Source organism: Anguilla anguilla, chromosome 18 (assembly GCF_013347855.1).
Source record: "Anguilla anguilla isolate fAngAng1 chromosome 18, fAngAng1.pri, whole genome shotgun sequence".
Classification (NCBI taxonomy): domain Eukaryota; kingdom Metazoa; phylum Chordata; class Actinopteri; order Anguilliformes; family Anguillidae; genus Anguilla; species Anguilla anguilla.
Window position 1 is genome coordinate 21,255,449 of NC_049218.1, and position 20,867 is coordinate 21,276,315.

At 43.1% G+C, this 20,867-nt stretch overlaps 1 protein-coding gene across 4 annotated transcripts; it reads right to left on the reverse strand.

Moving 5' to 3' along the window:
- Positions 1-2,106: 2,106 nt before the first annotated feature.
- sufu (suppressor of fused homolog (Drosophila)) lies at positions 2,107-17,882 on the reverse strand. 4 transcript variants are annotated; one of them, XM_035400611.1, is made up of 13 exons: positions 17,207-17,881; positions 15,060-15,194; positions 14,523-14,659; positions 13,936-14,078; positions 13,474-13,559; positions 12,329-12,401; positions 11,781-11,934; positions 11,159-11,261; positions 9,008-9,046; positions 6,089-6,223; positions 5,155-5,293; positions 4,547-4,615; positions 2,107-4,357 (listed from the first exon to the last, which is right to left on the reverse strand). In XM_035400611.1, exons 1-13 carry the CDS (start codon positions 17,353-17,355, stop codon positions 4,268-4,270), a joined length of 1,452 nt encoding a protein of 483 aa, XP_035256502.1. In that variant the 5' UTR covers positions 17,356-17,881; the 3' UTR covers positions 2,107-4,267. The 4 variants fall into 4 exon arrangements, with proteins under 4 accessions (XP_035256502.1, XP_035256501.1, XP_035256504.1 ...); XM_035400610.1 differs by having other exon boundaries at positions 11,781-11,937; positions 17,207-17,879; XM_035400613.1 differs by lacking the exon at positions 9,008-9,046 and having other exon boundaries at positions 17,207-17,882.
- Positions 17,883-20,867: the final 2,985 nt, after the last annotated feature.

The following is a 20,867-nucleotide window of genomic DNA, read 5'->3' on the forward strand; positions in this document are numbered from 1 at the left end:
TGACCCATTGTTTATTTCAGGGTATTAGTGAGGAGCAGGGCAGATATTCTGCTAATTCCATGAGCTGAGAAACCGGTTTATCAGTTTCAGTCAGAGGTGTGGCTATGTTTCAGAATCTTAACATAAAAAGTGCCACTCACCCAGGAATCCAAACCGTTTCTCAATATAGCGTTGCAGAAATTATTCATTTTCAGTAGAATATTAATGGTCACTAAATTTGTGGATAAGCCATCATGTAAAATGTGATTTAGGGGCTGAGATAGAGTGGTGTAGTGCGTAGAACAGCCGACTCTGAACTCACATATGTCATCTCTATCTGTGACATTATCTGCTTTCCCGTCGGAATAAAGTGAAAAAATACGTAAGGCCCGACTGTCTGCACTTTTAAATTGTAATTGAAGAATTTAGTTTCATGGCAGAATATCTGAATCAGACCATGAAATGGCATGCTTTCACAAATTACAAATATTGATTCTTGAGTACTTGGCCTGTCAGATTTAGACCCAATTTTCAAATATTCAAAAAACTTTAAAGTTTACATTTGAATATGCAATTTTTTATAATTCGTGCACATACCATGCTGAAAATCAAATGTTCTGTATTTCAAAGCATTATCGCTTGCTTCTGAATAACCCTTTTTACCCCACTGGTGCATAGCCAATCAGGTTTTCAGTATAATTATATAATACAAAATATAGAAATACCATTGCAGATTAATGCTCTGCAGCAAGACACGATGATGTATGGAAAGCACGTACCACTACCAGTTGACCAGAATCCTTCTGTGTGGAGCAACAGTTTTTGGAACTTTACCTTTTTTTGCCTTTCTGCACCCCCCTGTGGACATACTACACATAACAGCAAACACCTAAAACCATCCAATATATCTCATATGGTACCAATGCAAAGATTAGGGAATATTTAATAAATATTCAAATATAACTGAATCTATTTTTTAAATAAAAAATAGTCAAATTTATTTTTTGTCTTATTTGTGTACAAATATTTGTGAACCTTTAAGAGGCAGGATCTCTCATCTTAAGTGAGCATGTAAATATTGTAAAGTGAAAAAAATAGTTGAATATAATTAATATAGACAAGTTAGAGTTATATATCCTTCCAAAGCAGAGGAGAGCTAATGGAAGGTTATAAGGGCAACATGAAGGGTAATCACTTTTGGTTTCCCCAGATTCAAAAATGGCACATAGGTGCCCAAGGTTTTGACACGCAGTGTGCAAGAACCTAAGGAATGTAGGAAATTGGTTTGCTTTGTATTCTGGGTTCTTTAGAAACGGATGTTAGCCCATAACCCACAGTGATGGTTCCCACACCAATCTGCTGTCCTCTTCCAAAAAGGGTAATTCACTGTCAGTCATCCGTACTCATGAGAATAGTTCTCAAACTTGTAAAATGACATAGCACATTTAATGGGTGGAGTCTTACCCACAATGCCTCTGCCGGTTAGGGAGGACTGCAGCTTTTGCTTCATTTTCCGTCGCTTAGTCGTGCAGGAGCTGACAGGATAGAGGTCAAAATCAAAATCTGTGTGTGATCAGTCACTAAATCTGTGCGTCACCAGTCACTTAGTTCCTCCCCCAACAAACAACAGTATAATAGGAAAGGACGGAAATGTTCGAGCCACTGATCTTTGGCACAGCATCCTGGATTCATATGAAGAAGCAAGCTCATGCTTGCAGTTGTATTTCACAGAAATGGTGAACACTCGGTCCTGAGAACTGAATTCCATAGATGGTGAGTCAAGGATTGCGCATCTATGGGCTCAGTTCTTATGGTCTGGTGTTCATAATCTTCACGCCATGACAAGAACCCACCATGTTTAAAAACAGTCTTGTTACAATTTATCTACAGTGATGTAATCTGAGAAGTATTTTGGTGCGTGTCAACACTAAAGTCACTTCAGCGCAAAGTGACTTATTCCGGTGGCTGGGTTGCCACATGACCAACGCACATGAACGTACAGTTGCATAGTCTATCAGCATGTGGGGGTCAATACCATTCTCACCCTACCAGACGGCTGCCACTGATTTACCCGTCCAAAATGTGTAAGTGCATCCATTTTCTCCCATTTGTGTGAAAAGACCAGCCTTTGCTCATAATGTAGTTTTAATGCACTTAGACGGGATTACAGAGTAAAAGGCAGTCCAGAGATTCACCACAGTTCAAAGTGTCAGAAAAGACAAAATGTACACAAAACAAGGGTCTTTTTATACATCATCAAATTACATTTAAAGAAAAAACATCTGGAGATTTTTTAAATTATAAAATCATGTGTAAATGGTGCTCCTTATTTGACAAAACAATATTAATTTTACATTTCAAATAAGTAAAGAATGTGTTCGGCAATGAAATATGTCTGTGGGGCATTGAATAAAAATGAGGGAAAATGATAAAAGGGGGTAAGGGGTTATGAACAGAAATCATGAAACAATCAGGCATGGAACAATACGGTGTCAAAATTACTGAAGGTACAAACAGATGTCCCATCAATGGAATGTTGGTTTAAAAAAGGTTAAGTACCTAACCGTTCTAAGAATGAGGCACCACAGCACAAATATAGAGCATTTTATCCAGAGGACAAATGAAACCGCTGAACTTGGCTGCAACAGATCTGGTGTCTTTCAAAAGCTGCAGGAATAAAGAGGCACCGATAGAGTCTGAATCTCAGCCAGACTTTGTGGTTCATGGCACAATTGTCTCAGGATTGGCACACATTTCTTAAAAATCCACAGCCAATAAAAGAGTTTTACTTTTGGATCAGTGTCAACTATCAAGCTTTATATCTCCTGACAGATGCTGTGATCTCGTTCAATATGTAAAATCATGAGTCCAGAATTATTGGTGATTTAGGCAGTCATTTAATTACCATTCTTATGCAGACTGCGTAGACTTCAGTCCTATGTAGTTAGTGTGTAACATTCTATGATTTTTTTACTGACAGCTTTCAGTCTTATTCATTTGCTAACAGTTTTTCAGAACCAAAAATGGTTGCATATGTCATACAAATCACCTCAAGGAAAACCACAATCAGAGCACTACAACCCATGCTGTGGCAGAGCAGCCAGTTTCCCTGTGCACTTCCAATTCTGAAGCATCACCCCAGAACACTTGAACATGAAACAGGCCTGATGCTGTGGATCTTAATGATGAGAGGCGAGCAAAGCAGACTCCCAGCATCCACTTTTTCATGTAACCTTTTGAGTAGATACATACCCGCTGGGGACCATTGCATTGTGCATACCAAGATTAATTTCAAATAAATGAAAATACATCTAGACTTCTATAGGCCCATCTATAGGTTGTTCTATTGGCTGAACCTGCCTAAATCTGATAAGTCTTCTTGTGCCTGTGGTTAACATTTTATTTTTTAATTTAAAATAGTAATAATAACATCGTGTTTACCGCATACAGAAAACTAAACACAGAAAGATGTTTAATTTGATCAGATATCTTAATTCAGTTTGTAACTAAATATGTAATTATTCAATCATAATGCAGGGTATGGATCTCTTCTGAACTGACTAAGTGACCTACCAATCCAATACATCTTTGGCATGACAGTGTGGTGGTTTCAAAAATAAAAAAATAAAAATGAGTCTCCATCTGTAACAGGGCCTGGCTTCTTTCTGCGAGGTTTTGACTGACAGCTGAACAACACACCCCACACGTACGAGGCAGCCCTGGAACACTAACAGGCCCTATTTCCACCCGCGTCCGCAGCTGCAAATACGTCGTTACCCAGCCCCGTTCCCCAAACCGTACTTTTGGGCCTATCCTGAAACCCGTTCTCACTGCCCAGGGGAAAATTTAAGAACCATCTGAACCACTGGTAACATGTGGGACCTTGATGGATGCTCTGTGGTCTCGGTGAGAGGGACGAAGTCACGGATGCCCCTTCTCACCCCCCTTGTGCCCCTGGTCTTTTTTGGTGTGGGTGGGGAGTTGGGGGTAAGGACAGGTCAGCCAGGAGCTAGGAAGCTTACGCTAGGAAACGGCCAAAAAGCCGACACTGCCAACCTGACCGAGAGGGGAAGCAGTGACAGCCTTTGCTCAGGGTTGGGGGGGGGAAGCCATCTTGAGTAAATCAGAAACAGGTTTTTAAAAACAGAACCTATTCTATACTTCATCCATGTGCAACAGAAACAATAGGCCAAAGGCGGTCTGCTGTGGGCGTGGCATTTGATGGCCTTGGGACCAGGCCGGTGTCCGGCGCTCAGAGAGCCAGAGGAAGTGAACCCGGGCAGGTCAGCTACTGCAGAGGGCTGTCAAACACAGAGTCCGGCAGGATGGAGATCTTCAGCTTCCTCTCAGGCCAGGAGTACTCCTTAGGCAACTTGGACTGCATGTGGGGGAGAGACACTGAGAGGTCACCAATGTTCCCTCAGAAACATACACAAATTCACTGATGGGATTTTCCTCAATCCGCCCAAAAATTCCGAGTTTCAGACAAAATGTCTCAGAGGTAGAGGACTAAAGCACACCCCTGATAAATAACATTTTTTAAATAACAATGCGATCCTCCTCCTACCTCCTCACTTCCATTAAGGTCCTGTAGATCCTCAAGCATTTGTTCCACAAACTCTTCAGTCAGCAGTATCTAAAAGCAAATGAGATTTAAATCACAAACTGCCGCTCCTGCTTTAAACAGAAAGCACTGAACTATACAGAGCATTGTCTCCACAGCACAGGCACAGCAGCTAATGGAACTGCTCACACATCAATCCCCTGCCTGTTGACACATTATGAATCTCAATTATTCCTGAAGCCATCAACGTTTGTAGCTGAGAAAGATCCACTCCACGCACAACCAAAACGGAACTGTGAAAACACCCATAGACTCCCAGGAAACACTTTCAGCAGCACGGTCTGCTGTCCACAGCTTTGTTAAAAACAATCCTGAGTGTGAATTCTGATGTGACCAGTACAGCACACAGTCATTTATATTCAATGAATGTGACCTGCATAGCCCACTGTGGTTTAATCTTTATGAATGTGACCAGGATAGCCCACTGCAATTTAATCTTTATGAATGTGACCTGCACAGCCCACTGTGGTTTGATCCTTATGAATGCGTGCTGAATGGGGCTCACTGGGTTGCTGTAACAGCCTTACTCTGTGGAAGGGGAGCGGTCCTACCTGCAGCCAGGGTCCGTGTGCTGCATAGGGATGCTCCTCCGTGGCGAAGGCTCCCTCCACTCCCGAGGACACGAAGGTGATGGCCGTGTCGCCCGTGATGCTCTTATACGTGAAGTGCCTTCCATGCAAGAGCCGACCCCTGCAGAGGATAACGGAGGAGGGGGGTTATGGGCATGGGGAGGCCGCAGGTTTCTAACACTGCTCCACAGGCAGGGCCCTCTCTCTTTCAGATCAGAAACTCTTCAGCTATGGCTCCTTTTAAAAACCAACCAGTTTCTTCTACAAATCAAATAGACATTTTAGCTGTGCAGCCTGCTAGGGGGTCATCCCTACCCCCACTCCTTAAATACGTACATACAGAAAAAAAATATTAATGTTTATAAAATCAGTTTCCCCACACAATGGGAACATTTACATTTTATCATTTTAGCAGATGACAACTGATGAATCCGAGTATTCTGTGCCTTGCTTATGTATCATAATTTCCATGGTAAACGCTGGTGTACTGCAGTCTAGAAACAGGTTGAGGTCAGCGGCCAAACCGGTAGGCTGAACTGGCCAAGGTTGATAAGTAAATCTCCCCCCACGTTTCACTGCAATCGTAGCTTGAGAGAACAGTGAGCTAACTAACCAGCTTACAAAATGCCTTTTTATGCAGCACACAACCGCATCAATCAATAAGGCTCATAAAAACAAAGAGATAACCTGGACCAGGTCCGTTTTGGTAAATATCATTACAAACAATCTTGCAGAGACAGTCAGACATGGTCTGCTGCACTTATACACGGCGTAATACAAGAGAACTGGCATGTGCTCATTGCCACCACCACCAAACGACACTGCTAAATTAAGATTTACAAAAACTTAGGAAGTGAACCTAATGAAGACACTTTACAGACTGTGGGGCAGAGTCCGGGGAGCGTGGGAACCGTACCGGAGGCACAGGGGGATGAGGGTGCCGGACTCCTGGTTGAATCGGAGGTGCACGCTCTCCAGCTGCCGCGTGCGCACCAGCTCGTGAGGGACGATGGCGGCCGAGCTCTCGCTCTCCAAACTGTCCTTCCGGCTCCTGGAGAGAGAGAGACAGAGAGAGACACACACATACAGCCAGTCACCATGGTGACAACGCAGGAACTACAGCTCCCCCTGCTACAGCACAGTGACGACACAGGCGTCGTTTCAACACCGGGCTACCACAGTTCCACTGGGCGTGAACACTCTACCGCCCAAATCTGACAAAATGTGATCAGGAAGAACGATACCAGATAACCGCCAGTCCGCAAACTAAAATATGCAACGGACTTTCATTCACAGCCTCGCTTTTATTCTGTAATAAGGGCTCTCTCAGTGCTCACTGGAAGGAGAAGCAGGAAGCAGTGTCCGCAGTGACAACATGAGCAGAAAACCCAAGTGATAACAAAATAAAAGTGGTTCTCCTTCCATACCACACTTCTGGCTGTGTTGGGCTCGCTCAGTCTTTGACATGTAAAATAAACAAATAAAACATTCCATGAGGGTAAAAAGATTGCCCTGAAAACAACTCTGAAATTTAGCTGCAGCTGAGAAGCAAATTGAACACCTAGATGCAAACTAAGGTATTTAAATAAATCTCAGGATTGTATCAGCAGGGGGAATACTCAACTTAAATTTGCATCACATTTCAAATATCTAACCAAAAACCATTGTTACCTAGTTTCCATAAAAGTAACTATGCTGAAACTAAACTCAAAAAGTGTAAAATAGTTACTGTAGTATTGTGTGGAAAATATTCACAGGCTCCCCAATAACACTAGGGTGTCAAGGTGTGTAAAGTATGTAGTATAATACAAAAGCTTTGCAAAAGATATATTTATAAATAGTTGAATTTCTTATTTTCTTTAATACAATATTTAACTATTTCCAAACATATATTGCAAATTTGTGTATAATTATTGTATTGCCATAAAAGGCTTAAAGGAAACCTTTGTAAACATGTAGCAGCGATGTGCAATTCATTCCTTTATCTGATATGTATAATATATTTTACTTCATCACTATTCATTTTTTCCACCCGCTATCTGATCAGATTCTGCTGGATCTGCTCCAGGCTGTTATTTTTCTATGGTCCCCAGAGCTACTTTTGCCACACCTCTTCAAGTCAGCTAGATGTACCTCATCGGACCTGTGTTTTGTAGTTGTTCCGGTGACCTTAGGTATGCACTTACTGTATGCCGCTTTGGATAAAAGTGCCTGCCAGATAAATATAAAGTAACGTAATGTAGATTGACACTAGCTTGCTAGTCTATAATCAGACAGTGTTGTTAGAAATGCAATGTTCATCACAAGATACCTCTCCACAGTTGAATCAGCATTGATAACTTCAGCTAATTCAAAGCAAAACAGCCGACCGGAGCTAGCTTAGCCAGCCAGCTAGTGTAGTTCATGGGCCTCTATCACAAAGCAGGGTAAGCTGGATAACCGCACTGAGTAAAACCCAGAACACCTCCCAAACCTGGAACATGGACTGAAGTAAAAAAAAGAGCTGTTCCGGGTTTTACTCCAGCTAATTCCTTGATCCTGCTTTGTGGTACTGGACCCCAGGATGTGTCTGTCTACCTGTGAAACCAAAACAAAAGCTGAAGGGGCATGCCCAAGCAGCCCCTGCCAGGGCAAGCTGACCACCCCCCCTCCCCCCAGCCAGGCTGGCATTTTGCCTGCCTAGATAACACAATAGGAAATACAGCGACCGTGCAGAACCTAATATGAATCCCAATAAGAGATTATTGGCCAACAACACAAGAAGCTCCACCTGGTTATTAATGGAGAGTGCGGTGCATTTTTCTTTACAATATTCAGTATTTCAAAGGAGTGCAGGTGGCACAACTGGCAGTCCCAAAAATGGGGATTAAAAAAATGGTTCCCAAAACAATAGAATCCATCAAGTGGTCAATCTGTCCTGATGTTTCTGAAATTGATTAATCAGAAACAAGTGGTTTTCACACCCAAAACATCTCAACCAGAGATAAAGGCCTTGGTTATGTTATTATAAAGACACTTTTGCACACTTGCCAGCGGGCCGGAGAGAGTGCTCAGCGATAACCACCCTGAGAGACATTTATGACCTAGGGGGAAGAGTCCTTCCTGACAAATGAAGAAAAATCCCATCCCTGAACTTGAAACACAAAAGCTGAGATTGGAGGTAAATGCAGTAGTGCTAAAGCTGCTTGTACTGTTCATCTTATTTTACTGTATGAATGTACGTCTGTTCCTCTGTTTGGGAGAAGGAGTATGGCCTGTGACGCAAGACAGCTTTAGAGAAATCTGACTATAAAGTATAATCTAATCTAATCTAAACCATAATAAAGACTGCAGGCAAACTCACTGATATTCCATATGTGATGGGCTACCAACCGAGCACTAGCCTGTTCTGCTCAAGAAATCCCACAGAAGTGCCTCATAGAGTTTGGCCCTGAATTTTTTTGGGGTACATCCAATTTTGTGCCAACATACTTCCAACTTAGTAGCAGACTCTGAAAACCAAAACTGGTACATTACTGAGCCATTTCCCTCAATCAGTCCCGTCTGACAGTAGCAGGACAAAATCAGTTCTACACTTTGTTTAGCACTCATGGGTCATCCTAACCTTGAGACCATTCTGACAGTAACATCTGCACACTGACCATTAATGATCAAAGGTAATGATGCACACTTTATGATATCTTAAAAACACATTTCTTAACAGCCATACATTTAGAGAAACAAAGACTAAGGGAGTGTTCCTCACGTAGATCATAGTGGGAGCACTTTAACAAAATGGCCTCTGGTAGGGGTACTGACAGAGGGAGGATTTAGCTTTCTCTTGGTTTGCTCTTACCTTGAAGTCTGCTGGCTCTGCAAATGGCCCATTGACGGTCTATGGAGAAATTAGGGGGAGATTTGTACCATAGTGAAGAGAAGAAAATACTGTTCATGTCTACTTAACTGTGCATTTAGCTAACAGGTGAACCAATGTGCTCGACTCAAACAACGTTTTACCAATAAAAAAATTTGCTTTTTTCCTTCAGCTGTCCTGTCTTCAATCTGTAATGCATTCCCTCATTAACAGAAAAAGAGGTTACATCAAACCGGTTTCTGAGAGTTTACATTGGCTTAAAGAAGTAAGCATTCATGATTCCTCAATTTCATTTTACAGGAGACTTAGAACTGCTTAGTTAATCAATTGCTTAAAAAACATTTATGACCTGAGAAAATAATCCATGGACTCCCGAAAAAGCTTCTGGCATTCTTCACCGTTCCCACACCTGACCACCATAACACTGTTGACTCATTATAGAACTGGACAGTAGATTGCAGAAGACCAGATTCAGAACAGCTCAGAGGGCAATAAGGCTGACTATTTCCACGAAGTTGCAACACAAACGTTCAGGGAATGTGGAAGCAAATTTTTACACACGATGAGAGCATGAGAGACTGCCGGGGTGGTCACAAATTTCCTTGGTGGAAGCACTAACGATCTGAAGTGATGTGTCACACCACAGTGAAAGAAAGCACCGCTTCAACTGGATAAGGACAGACCATGACAGCTATAGCAACCAACATCACGCTCAGAACAGCAAGCTCAGAGACTTAACTCTAAGCTCCCTCAATATCACATCCTAAAGTCATTCATGTCACAGTGCAAACAAAACACTGGAGCTTACCATGAACCTCACACAGATAAAACATGGCCGCCTACAGAAAGCTGAAAGAACTGGGGAGACCCAACTGATGTCTGCTGGGCAGGACCAGGCGCATGCAGAGTTCAGGGGGGCTTGAACCCTGCACTTTGGAGGAACTCTCACTCAGAAAGTGCCCTCCCTTGGTAGTCCATCCCACCACATATTAAGTTTTCTTTTTTCTACTCCTCACAATTAAAAAAGAGCACTAAAAAAGGGAACCCACATTAAAAAGGATCCCTCCACCACACACAACCCCTATGGTTTTGCCTTGCTCCTCATCATAGAATAGTCAGCACTGAGTTGAGTGGCAGCATGAGCGTACTGTTCTAGATAGTGAGTCCAGATATCCGTTTTGTGTTTCTGTGTGTGTGTGTGACCATGGCTTTAAAGACGAAGGATGATGTCTGTTTGTAACTGTAGAGAAGGTGATCTGACCTATAGAGCAAGGTCATATGTATCACACTGAACAAATTCAAATAGTGCGAGATGACTGTTTGGAAAATGGTGGTGCGGCTTGAGTTTGAGCCCCTGCCCCCCACAATGTCTGTGCCCATCTCTGGGAGGGACACGGCAGCTAGAATACCCTACAAACAGGAACTGGAAGCTGAGATAAACCAAAGCTGCTTTTGAATAAGAACATTTCCGCCAAAACTCATTCCATCGCAGAATGTACTTCAAGCGTTGAGCTGAATCTCAGGCACGCATCGTTTTTTTGTGTATGATATGCCATTTTAATTCAGGATTGGTTTGATTTACATGTTGAAAGGGGAGAACCCTATCTTTTAGGATGGAGATAATCGTACTGTAGATAACATTACAGGCATTTTTTGGCAGACGCTCAGATAAGTATGTGTTGTAGAGAAAGGCTGATAATTGGAGGAATGTGATTTTTCCTGAGTAATCACAAAATACTAATTTTAAAAGGCCCCAAAATGTCTCAACCACGGGCAGAGCATGTGGGCATGTCATGAGTACATACATCCAAAGCACATACACTCTAACAGCTGATAGCATTATAAGATTTTCAGTAATAAAGCCAATACTACTGGCCCAATAAAAACTTAGGCTCTGAAAGTCAGTATTTCCAAATTGATCAGGAGAGCTCCTAGTCCTGTAACAGAGTAACATCAGGGGTCACAGGGTTTCACTGAGCACCAGTGGAGAGAGGTGCACTGAGACACTGAGGCCAAGGCAACAGGTCCTGTGTGCTGTGGGCGGAGCCCCAGGGGTCTGCTGGAGCCCCACCCTAAGGGGAGGAGCCCTGAGCTGCCGCAGGGTAAAGAGGAGCAGAGGAATGGGAGACTCACTGGGATCGGTCGTGGCTCTGTCTCTGGCCGCTGATTGGTGGGAGGACAGCTTTGCTGTTGATCTCCAGTCCTTTCCGCAAGGCCTCTCGGATTTGTTCTGTGTCTGCAGGGTGTGCAGTGATGACAACAGATGATGTCACATTGCAAGTCACCCCCCCCCCAATAAGGACAAATAAGGTAAATTCAGGAGCAGCTCAAGGAAAATAAGACAACAGAATTTCTGTCACAAGTATTTGAGGAGTGTAGATGCACTGTACTGTAGACCTTATATCAAAAGGGTACTGACTAAATACGAACAAAAACCACCAAAAATCAGTTCACCGGGTTCACCAGAAGGAAATGCCTTAGAAACTGAAATTCACAAATGAACTGAGTGGATCTCCCCATTACTTAAATAAGCAGACCGTTATGGTATACAAGTTTGAGCTGTAGTTAACTTTTCTACTGTGTTACTGCGGAAAATAAATCGATGCCCAGTGTTCAGCGTGCAGTTACAAAATGTGCATCCATTTACAGGTAATCACACATTCATCCTGACTACAGTTGTCCAGTCATGATTTCTGATGCTATGAGAAGAACTACAAAAGCGGGGTTGCTGGGAAGGCTCTGGTCAGGTGCTGACCTTTGTCGGTCAGGTGGCGGGGCTGCGACCCCACGCAGATGCTGCGGCTGTCCTCGTCGTCGTCGGGCGGCCGGCTCAAGTCGTCCCAGGAGCACTTGGCGCTCACCCCGCTCAGATTGGACCCGTCCGTCTCGATGCCCTTGTCCACTCTCTCCTGCTTGATGAGCAACCCCCAGCACACAAAAAACACAGCAGAACCACGGGTTAAAAAACTCCATACACCTACACCATACAGAGGCGTGTCGTGATACGCACCACTACACCATGACCGACATATTCGACCATACAGAGGCGTGCTATGTTGTTTATTTCCTTTTTTTCTTGATCCTTAATTTTACCAGAAAACCCCACTGATATAGACATTGTGCCTGGAACAGAAGGCTCCCTGGAGCTCCTCTAAAATGTTGTCTCGGCTTTTTCAGAACACGGAATGTGCAAGCAGCGAAGACAGGCCAAGCGGACGTACCAATGACACGGCTACATATTCAACAAATAACATGAACGCAGGGTAATCTCAAAGAGACAAACGCGTGAAGAAAAAGCCTTACTTGTAAGTGAGGATCGATGTCGAATATCGTCTCTCCTCTCCTCATGTCTGTTATCAGCCAGGGCCCCCCAGCGCTGAGAAAGAAAGGGAGGAGGAGGAAAAGAAAAGAAAAAACATCAGAGTTATCAGGCAAAAAAACTTCCACAGAGAGCAGACGTGCGTTCAAGATGACAAACGTCATTGCCGAAATAAGTTTCTGCGGCCAACAGTAACCGTTTAACGATTTTAAATGAACATTCCGTTTAGTTCACCACCAACGCATTTTTACTAAATGTGACTAAAAGGAAAAAAGCAACTTGGCCACGGTGCTACTGCGTTTGGGTTGGGGAGTGCGGATGTCTGCAGGGTGCGGCTCTCCTGGACTGGAACTCACTTCCCCGACTCAGTCCGTTTTTCACTTCCCTGGCCCAGTCTGTTTCTCACTTCCCTGGCTCAGTCCGTTTCTCACTTCCCTGGCTCAGTCCGTTTCTCACTTCCCTGGCCCAGTCCGTTTCTCACTTCCCTGGCTCAGTCCGTTTCTCACTTCCCTGACTCAGTCCGTTTTTCACTTCCCTGGCCCAGTCCGTTTCTCACTTCCCTGGCTCAGTCCGTTTCTCACTTCCCTGGCTCAGTCCGTTTCTCACTTCCCTGGCCTAGTCCGTTTCTCACTTCCCTGGCTCAGTCCGTTTCTCACTTCCCTGGCCCAGTCCGTTTCTCACTTCCCTGGCTCAGTCCGTTTCTCACTTCCCTGGCTCAGTCCGTTTCTCACTTCCCTGGCCCAGTCCGTTTCTCACTTCCCTGGCTCAGTCCGTTTCTCACTTCCCTGGCTCAGTCCGTTTCTCACTTCCCTGGCCCAGTCCGTTTCTCACTTCCCTGGCCTAGTCCGTTTCTCACTTCCCTGGCTCAGTCCGTTTCTCACTTCCCTGGCCCAGTCCGTTTCTCACTTCCCTGGCCCAGTCCGTTTCTCACTTCCCTGGCCCAGTCCGTTTCTCACTTCCCTGGCCCAGTCCGTTTCTCACTTCCCTGGCCCAGTCCGTTTCTCACTTCCCTGGCCCAGTCCGTTTCTCACTTCCCTGGCCCAGTCCGTTTCTCACTTCCCTGGCCCAGTCCGTTTCTCACTTCCCTGGCTCAGTCCGTTTCTCACGGCTGCAAACGGGGGCTACTCACACATGGACTCCGCGTAGCAGCTCAAGGATTCCCTGTCCGTTCCACTGCTGCGCCGCCTGCAGCTCCTCGGTGCACACGCCCACAATCTGGGAAAAGGAGACAAAGTCATCACCGTTTCAGACACAATCTGAGGAGGGAGTACAAGTCATTCCAATTCAACCAGAAAATGTCGGGAAATTAATCTCATCTCACGGTGAGCTACCATGGTCAGGACTTACGTTTCGCGGCCTGCGGGTGCTGGTCAGTCTAAATACTGAACAAAGTAAATTAATCTCTGTATTGATGAAAAGACTACTAATGCCCTACAAATGCACAGCTGGCAACCGGAATAAATCATTTTACTAAAAAAAGGTTTTTTGGGGGGGGGGGGGGGGGGGGGGGGGGGGGGGGGGCGAGGCATGCCTCTTGTTATTCTCAGGAAGGAAAAGTCTTCTTTATAGAATCTTCCGGTGCTTCATTCACCTGCAGGAAAGTGACGAGTCCAAAGGGGGTCTGGGCCGACTGCATCTGGGGGTCTTCTGTCAGCAGCATGTGCTGGATGCGAGACTCGCTGTTGTCCAGAGGGCTGTGCCACGAGACGTGGTCCCCGCTGCAAAACGTGTTTTCTGCAAGTGAACGCAAAATCAGAACGGGGGCGGTCCATCTGGGGTCAGGTGACCTGGGGACTACAACCTGCGCTCAAAAGCAGGAACTCTAACAGCAGGAGTGTGACAGAACATGCACTACACACTGGCTTAGCTCCCCTGAGGACAGCACTGCACAGGCCCAGGTCCCCTCAGCACCATAATGCATACAGGCTCAGCACCTCTCGGGACAGCATTGCACTACTTACTGGCAAAATGTATTCTGTACATATTACGGCAATGTGATAATTATGCATATTTTGCCATCGACACATCTTTTGGGCCAGCAGACAGGCAGGTCCCCTCAGCATTGTACGACACTCTGGCTTAGTTCCTCAGCACTGCACACTGGCTCATGCTTAAGGCATTGGTAAAGAAACAAGTAAGACCGCAATGACAGTAGAAAAAGAGGGGGAAGGAACGTACCTGACTGGAAGACGTATCGTGCCAGCCCCTGCATTAGCTCTGCTGGCCACGTAGGGGGCGCCGTCTCCCCTGCTTCCCTCTTCAGCCTGAAGGTCAGTTCAAACCCGAAACCACTCGGGCCATCTGCACCTGTAAATCTGTTCCAAGACAAGCAATATTGCAACATGCTGACAAGGGCCAGTAACTATAATCATGCTTACACTAAAGTAAAACTCGGTTTTTCCTCACAATCCAAATGTCTTTGGATCCAATCATTTGGAAGTTAGGGTTAGTTAGTATTTGTTTTTGTTTTTTCTTCTGTGTTGTTGGGAATCCTTTTTTTTGTTACTAATTGAATACAAGAATTACTATTTTATCAATCTTTTTTTCTCTTCCCTCTCTTACAATTAGGTGAAGGAAGTGGGGGTGAGACTTGACCTCCAATGTAGGGGGTGGTTGTGGGGGAAAAAGAAAGCCTTTTTTTTTTTAGTACTATTGACTGGATAAGCAATACATCTTCAAAGTTAAACACTGAAATTCAAAATTCTCAGCACTTACTCATGCACCCTGTTGTCTCCATACAGGTCACTCAGGCCAAAGCTGACGTAGTGCCAATGCTCCTGAACATCCTGCCCCGGACAGCCCACGTTCCTGTACATGCTGATGTAGTCTAAAGGGTCCGGGCCCCCTAACCTGTGAAAGGAAAGAAACATCACGGCACTGTAGCTTAGGAAATGAGAAACATGCAGCATTCCATATGCCTGCCATACAACTAAGAGTCAAACCATACATGCAGCTCCAACATCAGCAAAAAACAAATCTGTGCAGAGCTAAGAAAATCTTACACGTTGCCAACGATCATGTTCGTTGTAAAATTCAGGATTTTCAGCATAGTGCGGACTAGATTCTTATTTGGCTCCTTAAAGAGCAACTGTTTCAGCCTGACTCCTACAGTTTAGAACAATTCTTCATGGGGTGCTTGGTGTAGGTGTGCCCAACTCATCCGCACAAAGTATTCTCAAACGCTAGCGGGCGATATCAGTTTTTCCAGCCAAATAATATAATTTCAGAAATGCTGAAATAATGGCAATGATAAAATGTTCCATTATAAAGTAGTCATACAAACACGATTACAGTTTCTATTTTAAGTGACCTAGAGTGTAATTACTCTTTAATGTTGCTTTTTTGACAGGTACTGCTGCATTGGACCAGGGTTAACATGTCTGTTTATGTCTGATTGCCAACTTTAAGCCTTCTGAGGTATGCATCACTTAGGTACAATAAAGAGGTCATTTCACCAACATCACAAATATAGATGAACTATAGCAAAATGATACCTCCTCAATGAGAGCTTGTGCAATGAATATTTCAACTTCCAAATGAACAAAATGGCTGAGCAACTTAGCACTTACTGGGAGGTCATTTGGGAATTCAATTTCAAACAAGCTACCTGCAGAGAACACAGACTTAAACTGCCTTTGGATATTCATGGAAATTACGTTTGCCATTGATAAATGTAGGTTTGTGTATACTGGGCAGTTGATTTTATTTACAGTATGCATGAGTTGGTACATGTTCTTATACCCCAATACACATTTACAGTGAGCTCCATAATGTTTTGGACAAAGACATAGGCCTACATTTTTCTTGATTTGGCTCTGTACTTCATAATTTTTGATTTGTAATCAAACAATTCACAAGCAGTTAAGGTTCACATTCTCAGCTTTTCTTAAAGGGTATTTTTTATATTTTGGTTTCACCATGTAGATATTACAGCACTTTTTAGACATAGATCACATAAATGTAATGTTGAATACATTTTGAGATCTAAGTAATACTGGTATCTCGAATCTAAATTGAATCGAACCAGAATCTATGAATCGAAATTCGAGCATCACTTCCAATACTTCCAACAATACTTTGTTTGATAGCTTTGACACAAATCTGATTCCATAGTTTTGAACAGGTGTGTATAATGTTTTAACTTAGCTAGCCAAGTTAAACCTACGAAAATGTACTCGCCAGTTAAAAGGGCTTATTTCCTTAAGTTCCCTTCGGAAAATAATTTATCTATTTTTTTTCTGTAGCTACTCAAGTAGTTCACTACTCTTTAAATTGAATTTTCTAGGACTGACATGCATGCATCGGTTTTCGAGTTTCAAAAATAAACCAAATCTATGAACCATATCAAATCTAACGTTATAACGGGTACTGATATTAACTAGCACGTAAGCAAACTTTCTCAGTCGAGAATTTCCCAAAATAAACGTCAATAGCTAGCTAGCGTTAGTTAACGTCGTGCAAAATGTAATACATTCACGTTAGCCTAACGACAGATCTAAGTACCCTTAATTTATGATAGACTACATTAATTAAAAAAACAACTAATGAGAACTAACAGCTACCCAACTAGCTACAGACAACAAAACCGCTGATGTCGATCTTATTTGGTAACTGTAGTTAGCAAGCCACATAGATACACGATAAAGAAAATTGCTAGCTAACGTAAGCCAATTTAGCAAACATTAGGGGTAGAGCTAGTTACCGTTAGGCTAGCCTACCTAGTTCATCAACTTTCTGGGTTATCTTCACGACGATCCGTAACGCAGCCTAACTAGTCTGGCAAATATATTCACTACTACGTTTACCATGCATCTCACAGTTAATATATTTAGCATTAGCGAAAATAAATTAATTATACATACCAATACTTAACGATAGCCGTTACTTGCAGCGGGTTTGGCTGATCAGGATACAGCCGCCTGCACTCCGTGTAAATTGCTTGCAGACCAGTGGGGAACAGCGACGCCAGCCCGTGGGCTGCGGCGCCGCTGCTAGGCCGCATTTCATCCATCTCTCACAGATCCAATTCAAAACGAAGAAGGGAATAGTCACGAAGAAAGACAAAAAACGAAACGTTTTCTTAACTACGATAACTACAAACTCTTAGCTTTCGTGTTGAAAGTGTCTTTTTTCTACCAGGTTACTATATTTAAAAGTTATATTCACTGTAGATCCTTGTTGCGCCTCCCAATTTGATAAAACAGCAGCTTCTTGCTTCTCAAAAAGCGTGATTACATTGGTGATTTGGAGTAAGCAACATGTACTCAACTCACTGAACTCTATGATATGGAACGGACGTCACCGCTTGATTCGACTGTCGAAGTTGCAGAAACCAATATGGCGTCCAGTGCACCGCACCTCTCAATTTCTTCATAAGCTATAATGGAAGAACTCATGACTTTTTCTGCCAGTCGAATACGTCTACAGTCACATTTCCAACCAAGTTATACCGACATTACATATAAGAATCAATGCATGATTTTACTTGACACGATTCGGTAACGAAGTTATAGTCTAGATGTTTTATTCATCGTACTAAGCGGATAGTTCAACACTAGACTCTGGTTGGTTGTATTGAACACGTGATAATGCCTCGACGCTGTATTGACTACAAAGACCATCACGAAAAGGTTGAACAACACTACACGAAGTAGCTGGAGCGAGCTGTGATAGGCCTATTTCACAAGATGGCGACCAAAACCGGATGTAGGGATACTTTGTTTCCGGTTACCGTTGCTACGGACGCAAGTCCATTTCTGACAGCGAAAAATTGAGCCTAAACAGCGACGTGTGTTCTCACAGTCCCTGATAGCTCTGCCAAAGTTCACTGTCCGATGTTATCCGCATTGTCTGAGCATTCTCAGGACATTCCATTGTCATGACCCATCTGAGCACGCTCACCCGTGGGGTGCACTGAGCATGCTCAGATTGGTCAGGCTTTAATATCTGTAGTGCCCTCCTTCCTTCCCTTCACCTTCCTCCAAACTGTTGCTGCTAGCGACACCCCCGGTTGACGCAGAACAGACGCGTGATGGATCGGTAATTATACATACTGTTAGCTTGCGATAATTAAATTGGTATGTGGAATCAAGGCCTATTTTTATTTGTGAGTAATGCCGACGATTTGTGACTGCTGCAAGTCCAACGGTGTACAATATCTCAGTTTTACAACGTTTTTAGACATTGAATGCCTGCAGGTATAACTATACGATCATAAAGCCTTGCAAATGTTGCTTACTTTTGTGTTACCTGGTAGTCTAACGTTACTACACAGAATAACCTACTCTGACCTAGCAACGAGGACTGGTTTACATATGGTAAATGGTAAATGGATTGCATTTATATAGTGCTTTTATCCAAAGCGCTTTAAAATTGATGCCTCTCATGCACCCATTCCCATGCACTCTCACACACCAACAGTGAAAGGCTACCATGCAAGGTACCAATCAGTTCATTGGGAGCAATTAGGGGTTAGGTGTCTTGCTCAAGGACACTTTGACACGGCCAGGGCGGGGGATCGAACCGGCAACCCTCCGACTGCCAGACAACCGCTCTTACCTCCTAAGCTATGTCGCCATAGTCTTATGGATATGAATATTAATAATCACAGGATACACGCTCACCCTGTCCTTATCTGCTGCACAGGTCATGATAATCGTATCTATTACAATTTAATGGTTATATGACAATCATATCTGGGGAACATAACCGCAATTTGAATATAGTTTCCTGGATCTTTAAATGCTTAAATAAGGTTTTGATGCATTTGATGATAAGCCTATGGTCTGATGGTTATTGTTTTCATCATACTTGTCAGAAACCAATTCAGATTCGGGAAGCTAGGTGAGGTGAGTTATCAAAGTGCACTGCTGCTTTTTATCCAGCCTTCTCACAAATTCAAGGTGGAAAATAAAATTAATGGGAATATTTAATATTATATGCTATTTTATTTTTAGAGACCATGAATATAAGTCCATAGCATGCTCAAACATACAAGAAAATTCAATATTGGGTTCAAATAATTATTATATATAAACATAAAACTGTCTTTTTGGTATTGTAGTTGTGTGCAGCTTTTGTGATGATTGGTATGACTGGATGCAATATGAAAAAATTCCACAAGGTGGCAACACAGAAGATAATCCTCTTTGATTGGCTTGATAATAAGACAATATATTACAATTATAGAAAATGAGAAAATCACAGACAATATTCATCACAGTCTGCTCTATACCATGAATAACATACAAAGTAATATCTACCAACCCTATATTCTGCAAAGGAAATGTGTTCTGTATTTTCTCTGCGCATATTGATACTGGGGTAATATTTCGACCTACATTACAGTGACCTCTGTGGAGTGTAAAGCACACTACATCACACAGATATCTTTTTTTCTGAAACCTTCCACAGCACAGATTCTTTATTCTATAAATAATAGGGATCTTTCCTTCCTCTCATTTATTAACTTTTTTTCTATTTATACAGCTGCATGGTCAGCCACCATTTTACCACTGAGCCATGCATTCATTTTGCTGGAGAACTGCACTACTTACCTAGATGACACTGGCAAAGCGCCGAGCCTCAGTCCACCAGAACAGGGCGCAAGAGAGCAGAGGGTTCCCAGGGATGGGCACCATTCAAATACATGCATTTCTAACATGTGCAGTTATGCATTTTACATCATTCTTATTGCAGTTTTGGGTTACGCTTATTTGGGAGGTACTTTGTGTTCTGTAACACAGTATTTTTGCCTATCCCTGCAAGCACTCTTCCATTAACTGCACTCTTGATTACTTTATTCCTCAAAAGTGTCTTCTTTACAGAAATACCTGACCAATGACCATTTGGTGTGTTTGTGTGAGTGTGTGCGCTTATTGTGTGAGTGTCTCTGTGTGCATGTGTGTGCGTGCATGTATGTGTGCGTGCGTGTATGTACGTGTGTGTGTGTGTGTTTGTGATTGTGCTCTATAGATGTGCCTGAGAGTCCTGAAGCCAAGATGTTTTTCAGAGTGAGCAGGAAACAGATCCGCTGAATCACGCACATTTCTTTCCCCTTTTCTGGAAAAAGAAGGAGCAAACAATTTGCTCATTTCTGGCACCAGACATTCAAGTACAAAATAAGTATGAAGCAATCTCTCTCATGTCCCCTTCCCACAAATGAAGACACTAACCAGACAGAGCATGTGCCAAGATAAAGACCCAATTAAGAATACATTTTCACCTGAAAAATAAACATATTTATCTGTGGGATAGGCTGGTGGAAAACAATAACTTGACAGGCAAAGGAAATTTGCCTGTCAAGTTACTGCTTGTATTTTTGCGTAGGCTGTGTTGTTGTTCTCGTTTGTGTTGGTATTAATCAGTTTATCCTTCAGGGTACAAGTTGAACTATGCGGTTGTTCCCTGCACTTGGAACGGTACTTCTCTCTAGGGTTTTCGACACACTTGTTCCTGGTTATGGTTATACACTTTGTTGTACGTTGCTCTGGATAAGAGCGTCTGCCAAATGCCTATAATGTA